Source organism: Stegastes partitus, unplaced genomic scaffold, assembly GCF_000690725.1.
Source record: "Stegastes partitus isolate 25-593 unplaced genomic scaffold, Stegastes_partitus-1.0.2 Scaffold2908, whole genome shotgun sequence".
Classification (NCBI taxonomy): domain Eukaryota; kingdom Metazoa; phylum Chordata; class Actinopteri; family Pomacentridae; genus Stegastes; species Stegastes partitus.
In genome coordinates, this window is record NW_007580639.1 from 1 (window position 1) to 6681 (window position 6681).

The 6681-nt window shown below is 41.6% G+C and overlaps 1 protein-coding gene across 2 annotated transcripts; it reads left to right on the plus strand.

The window, feature by feature from the left end:
- The first annotated feature begins 761 nt into the window (after positions 1-761).
- On the plus strand, positions 762-4859 carry LOC103375779 (riboflavin transporter 2-like). 2 transcript variants are annotated; one of them, XM_008306099.1, is made up of 4 exons: positions 762-847; positions 2748-3844; positions 4297-4420; positions 4505-4859. In XM_008306099.1, exons 2-4 carry the CDS (start codon positions 2850-2852, stop codon positions 4712-4714), a joined length of 1329 nt encoding a protein of 442 aa, XP_008304321.1. In that variant the 5' UTR covers positions 762-847; positions 2748-2849; the 3' UTR covers positions 4715-4859. The 2 variants fall into 2 exon arrangements, with proteins under 2 accessions (XP_008304321.1, XP_008304322.1); XM_008306100.1 differs by having other exon boundaries at positions 786-847; positions 2826-3844.
- The last annotated feature ends 1822 nt before the right edge of the window (positions 4860-6681 follow it).

Below are 6681 nucleotides of genomic sequence, written 5' to 3' on the forward strand. Positions count from 1 at the left end.
AGCATAATAAGAGTCGCCCCCTGCTGGCTGTTGGGAACAACGCAGGTTCAAAGTGCTGCACTTTGGCTTCGTTCATCTTTTCCGCAGGTTAGAGCTGCAACTCAAGTCCTGTTTTTTAATTGACGGGTAATTAATTAGTTGTTTTTTCTTTAAAAAATTAGAAAATGGTGAAAAATGTCAGTGTTTTCCAAAACTCAAAATAAAAAACTATTTTTTTGTCCACAACTCAAAACAACAACTTTACTTTTTTTCATACTTGAGGAAAGAAACTCGTAAATGTTTAAATTTAAGAAGCTGAAATTAGACAATTTTGAGTTTTTCTTTTTTTAAAAATACTCTGATTGTTTAATTAGTTATCAGAACAGCAGCTATTGATTCTTTAATTGGCCTTAAAACTCCCAAACATGCATTTTATGTTTTGTTGCTTCATCTGACTGCAGATTTACATTTAATGCACATTTATGAACCTAATTGTTTCTCAGCTGGTTCCTAAAACTCACCCAGCGTGTTATCGATTACATAAGCTAATATTAATCCTGTTTATTACGTAACTGGACGCTGTAAACAATTCCCACCTCTGCTCCCATGATCCCCTTAAGCAGGATTCATGAATCTTGTGGATTCTTTCTCGCTCGTTCACAAACCCGCTCGGAGGCGAAGACGGTCTGGCCATGTGACGATCCCTAAAAACCTCCCTAAAACGGTGGTCAGAGTTAAAAGCGGCGGTCAGTTGAGCAGACCTGTGTCACGGTTGGACTCCCGCTCAGGCTTTAATCCTCCAGCAGCCTCCTGAACTCGAGGACTTTGGCTTCTTCCAGACGACTCCCAACTCTCCGGCCAGCAGCACGTGAGTATCTGCACGGATGCATTTTTAACATTTTATAGTTACAAAAATGCACCTAATAGTCAAATTATGCATTTTTTTTTTATTGTATTGAGAAATTCTGTCATATTTTGTGTTTATAAGCCTAAAATAGTTGATTATGATCCACTTGTTTGAGCTAATTTCCGTCTTTTCTTTCTCTAATTCAAAGACGTCTCTACATGCAGCTTCTTCCCAAACAAACAAAACTCACTCTGATGTTTTCTCAGCTCTTGTAACCGAGCAGGAGTTTCCTTCCTTGTTAAATTAATCGACTCAAAAAGGCAGAAATGTGGCTTCTTCTTCTTTTTTCTTTTCTTTTTTTCTGGGGGGGCATTTTAAGCGCGAAATGGCTCACGTGACAAACCTGCTTCATCACAAGGAAGACACGGAGGTTTTCAGGAAACATTAACCAAACGTTGGAATAACAGTCACGTACAGCGTGGTGACACATTAATCTCTTTTATCCAGTTTCATCGTTTGCAGTCAGAATCCTGCTGCAGCTCGTCTCATCATTAAAGCTGCTCTTCATCATTTTGTAAAAGAAAAACAGCCTTAAACCTTTTTTTTTTAATGTCAATGTGCTCAAACTTCTCCTGAACCTGACCTCAGCCTCACGTGATCGACTCCACTGACTGAACAAACTGATTTCAGACATTTGCTAAACAAACGCAGCGTCTCAGATCCTCAGATCCTGTGATTCGTTTCCTTCCTTTGTGTGCAAACAGACCGCGGAGCTTCTGAAAGGCTGGTTTTTAAAAACTTCTCAGCCTCAAATGTATGATTTTGTTGATGTTTTTTTATTTTTTGTGATGGAAAGTGACTCAGTATGATGTAGAAATCCCAAATATTATAATTGTTTATCAAGTTAGAGCCACAGGAAACTATTTTTCCTTCAATTTTCTCTCAAACAGCAACTTTTAGTTCATTTAAAAGCTTCATTTTTCGGTGAAATTTGAATGTTTGAGTGTTTATGTTGGAAAAAAACACCATTTAATGAGGAATTTCATGCATTTTAATAAATGTTGAGCTCAAGTTATTTATTATTTGAAATTATGCAGTTTAAGTTTGCACATTATTAGGAACTGTAAGATTTTACCTTTTAAATAAAGTTTAATTAATTTATTTTGGCCTTTCTGTTCTTCTGTTTTAATCTTTTTAATTTAAATCTGACAGATTTGTGAAAATGCCACAAAAAGGGATGAATGTTAGGAAGCTGGGAAATTAGAAATATAATATGTACACACCAGATTGTGCTTTTTTTTGTTTCCCACATTTGATTTTTTTTTAATGTTTAAAAAATTTTTTAAAACGTCCATTTTCATCCTGGAGCTGAGTTTTTAGTTTCCAGGCCGGTTTCTGTCAGAAAAGTTTGTCATAAAGTACGACAATGAGTTTTAGTTGGATGTTTTTTTTCCCCGTGTTGATTTTTACATTTAAAATCTACGTCTGTGCCTCATGTTTTTATGTTTTAGAACAATTTGAAGGGAAACTGAATGCAGGGTAATTATGTTTTTATACAGTATGAATAAACCCTTTAGCACACGTGACGACTGCACTTTCAGTTTCATCGTATTTATGACGATAATAAAGATTTGTTGGTAATTATTGAAGCTGATTGATTCATTTATACCATTTTTATTACCTTGATTGAATGTTGAAAATCAATAGAAAGGAGGAACTTCTAGGTGCCTGTATGTCAACTGTTTACTGTGAGTTTATAACAGATCCATGAGTCATGTGCGGTGTGTTCATACCCTCCTGGTTTCCAGTTGTTTGAGTGACTGTTGTGGATTTTGTCTTTTCTTTAATGGAAGGTCATGAATACATCAGAGGACGACTGTATGTCCATAAATCTGATTTGCTCATTATGATTATTTTGCAGCGCTGGTTTCCAGAAACCTCAGACCTCTGTGAAGGACATTTGCTGGTTTTCTAACCTTCCCTGTCGCTCCATGTCCAGATCCGACCGGTTCCGTCCTCCATCATGTCTCTGCTCACCCACCTGCTGTCCTGCCTCTTTGGTTTGGGCTCCTGGGTCTCCATCAACGGCCTCTGGGTGGAGCTGCCCCTCCTCGTCCCTCAGATCCCCGAGGGCTGGTACCTGCCCTCCTACCTGTCGGTGCTGATCCAGATGGCCAACGTCGGGCCGCTCTTCGTCACCCTGATGCACCGCTTCCGACCGGGCGTCCTCAACGAGGTGGCCGTCGTCTACGCCGTCATCGCCGTGGGAACCGTCGCCAGCTTCCTGCTGGGCTTCTTCTGGAAGGAGACGGTGGTGGTGGGCGGCGCCCGGCGCAGCGTGGCCCTGCTGGTTCTGACCTTCTTCCTGGCCACCGTGGACTGCACCTCCTCCGTCACCTTCCTGCCCTTCATGATGCGCCTGCAGCCCCGCTACCTCACCTCCTACTTCGTGGGGGAGGGCGTGAGCGGCCTGCTGCCCGCCGTGGTGGCGCTGATCCAGGGCGTCGGCGTGGTCCGCTGCATCAACGGCACGCAGCTCCTGAACCGGACCTCCAATGCCACGACCTTTGACCTGCAGGCCCAGTACCAGCCTCCAAACTTCTCGGCCGAGGAGTTCTTCTTCTTCCTCAGCGCCATGATGCTGGTGTGTCTGCTCGCCTTCCTGCTGCTCAACCACCACCCGTCCGTGGCCCGCCAGAACCCGAGCAGGAGCTACACCAACGGGGTGAAGCAGGAGGCCCAGCGGGGCAGGAAGTGGGCCGAGCAGAAGCCCATGATGGAGCCGTGTGGCCAGAGGAAGCCCAGGAGCAGCTTCGGCAGCGGCTCCTACAGCTGGCTGCAGGTGTCCTACATCCTGGGGCTGCTGGCCTGGGCCAACGCTCTGACCAACGTGGTGCTGCCCTCGGTCCAGTCCTACTCCTGCCTGCCCTACGGGAACAACGCCTACCATCTGTCTGCGTCTCTGGCTGCCGTGTCCAACCCTCTGGCCTGCTTCATCGCCATGTTCCTGCCCAACAGGTCAGAGGAGATAAAAACCACAGAACATGCAGCAGGTTTCACTGAAGCTCTGATTTCAACCATCTGCCTTTTAGAAAAACACTTTGACAGGTTGTTCAGCTCAAACCATCCAGTTTCTGCTCAGTAAGCTCTGATTTAAATGACATTTTTACACCATAAACTTCAGACATTTATAAAGAAATTTGGGACATTTCAGCTCAAACCCTTTCAGAGATATTTTTATTCTGATAACTGCTCGTCGACCCACATCACAGATTTTCTCACATTGAAGTTTGAAGCTGTTTAACCAATAAAGGTTATTTTATCTCATGAACGTAGAAACAGTTGCTTTCTAATACAGGTTAACTGAACTTAACTTCTGACATTTCCTTTGTGGTTTCTGGTCGTCAGGTTCAGTTAGTTTTGTTAGTTTAGATTCTGCATTAGTTTAAACCACTCGTTTGCGTCTCCAGGTCTCTGGTGCTGCTGGGAGTTCTGACAGCTGCTGGTTCTGCTGTTGGAGGCTTCATCATGGCCATGGCGGTGCTGAGCCCGTGTCCTCTGCTGGTCCACGACTCGGCCGGAGCCGTTCTCATCGTGGGTTCCTTTGTGTTCTTGATGACGACTCGAAGGTATGAATCTGCTGCAGCCCTCACCACCTGTCCTCCTCCTCCTCCTCAGGTGTCGTCCTGGTTCCTGTTCGTCCTGCTTCTGTCCTACGTCAAGGTGATGATCGGCCTGATCCTGAGGGACGAAGGCCACGGCGCCCTGGTGTGCTGCGGCGCCGTGGTGCAGCTCGGCTCGCTGCTGGGCGCCGCCGCCATGTTTCCTCTGGTCAGCGTCTTCGGCTTCTTCCAGTCGGGAGACCCCTGCAACACCTGGTGTCCCTGAACGCACCACAGGCTGGACGTTAAAGCAGCTCCACGTCCATGTGAGGCAGGAGTCAGTCGGTCAGTTTAAATAAATCTGAGAAAAGCCTGCTGACATGTGAACATTATGCCGTCATAAATATTCAATATTTACACCAGATGCACACGAAAAAAATAACATCTGGCCTCAAGAAAAAAGAAAAAAGAAAAAGCAATTGGCTTATCTCAAGTTAAATTCACTGAATTGTTGGAAGTTTTTAACTCAATTGCTCCTAAAACTGAAGCAGCTCCAACTGATATTTTCATGTTTTTCAAAGTTTTCTGTTTTTTTTTTTTATACTATAATTATGAACCCAAGTCTTTAAGTTGTGATATTCAAATAAATAACTTGAATTTCTGACCTCAAGGTGAAAAAAAAATGAAGCAAATTTCACAAATACCTCAACTTGAATTTAGTTTTAATTCAACTAAAGCAGAAATTTGACTTTAAATTAGACACAGTATTAATTATTAATGTTATTATATCAACTCATCACTTTAAAATAATGTTTGCAGCTTTAAAGGTTCTGAATCTGTAGATTAGACGTTTTATATGCATTTTATTAAAACTTTTTGTGTGCAAGAAGCACAAGACTTTTGCAAATGTGTGTTTTTAACTCTCGAAATATAAATTATGACCTCAAACAACCAGATTTATTGATTATTATTTATTCTGTTCTGAACTATCACCTGGTGCCTGAATTCTGTTTTCCTTTGCATAAATAAAGACATTTACAGCATAAAATGATGCAAAAATGGGACAAATTAGTGCATAAAGCTTCATAAATTCAACGTTTGATGCTCCAGATGTCGCTGCGTAACGTCTCCTGACTTCATATTTAAATAAAATCCATTCTGACAACAGCTTGTGTGGCTCAGAACTGGAGTTAAGTAGTTCAGAAAAAACCTGAAAAAAATGTCAGCAAGTGAAGTTTTCTGAAACTGAACTCAAAAAGTAAAGTTTTCTTTTATGCTTTTACTTCAAATTTAAGACAAATAAACAACAAACGACGACACGTGAGAAGAAACTTTATGAGAAAAAAGGAGTAAAATTACAGAAAACAGAAGTCAGAGGCTTGTTTAGTGTTTCAAACTATCAGGAACAAGCAGGACGTTTTTCTTGTTTTACACTTTTTCCTTCAGTTTTTTTTGCATTTTCTGTTTATTTGTGACTTTTTTTGAGTTTGTATGTAAAAAAAATATTTACTTTGTAAAATACTGTCATGATTCTGGAATCTTTTTTTTTTTTTTTTTTTTGATTTATGTGTGTTTTTAATCTTGTTGTAAAATAATATATGACATTAAAATAAAATAAAATCCCATCATTACTGAAGCTGACTAACTGGGACGTCTGGTTTGTTCATTGTTCTGGTGTCACAGTGAAGCAACGTCTGAGGTGAGCTAAAGTTAAAGCTCCAAAAATTTATAAAATATTCACTCTGAGTCGAGTCAATGTTGAATTTTATGTCATTCTTGCAGCATTAATGATGATTTCTTGCGTTAAGTGTGTAACAACTAACGCATTAAATCAAATGACTGGAATCTAGACGTGGTTTATGCACTTGTTCTTTCATATATGACATAAATATGATATAAACTGAGGCTTTAAACTTCATGCAGCTGCTTCGTCAACATGATGTTTCTGATGAGGAGCAGAGCAACAACAGCTGCTGATGAACCGTGAGCGTCCAGCAGGTGTCAGTAGAACACCGACGTCCTCCACCAGACAGCAGGTTGTGATGGAAGAAGGTTTATCCTCACTGGACTCATCCTGGTGTGGATTTAAAGAGTTTCTGCTTTGAAACTAACATGTGTTTTAGCTGAAATCCAACGTGTGTTGATGTAGATATCAGAGACTGAAGACGCTGATGGAAGCAGGATGAGTTCTGGTTCAGATCCAGTTCAGCTGCAGCAGAATCAAACATGCACATCACAACGTGATGCTGGAAC

Bases quoted from the DNA above. Each gene is read 5' to 3' on its own strand.
- LOC103375779 (XM_008306099.1), top strand. From the start codon at position 2,850: ATGTCTCTGCTCACCCACCTGCTGTCCTGCCTCTTTGGTTTGGGCTCC. The intron at 3,845-4,296 runs GTCAGAGGAGAT...TTGCGTCTCCAG, and splicing joins GCCATGTTCCTGCCCAACAG to GTCTCTGGTGCTGCTGGGAG. The intron at 4,421-4,504 runs GTGGGTTCCTTT...CCTCCTCCTCAG, and splicing joins CGGCCGGAGCCGTTCTCATC to GTGTCGTCCTGGTTCCTGTT.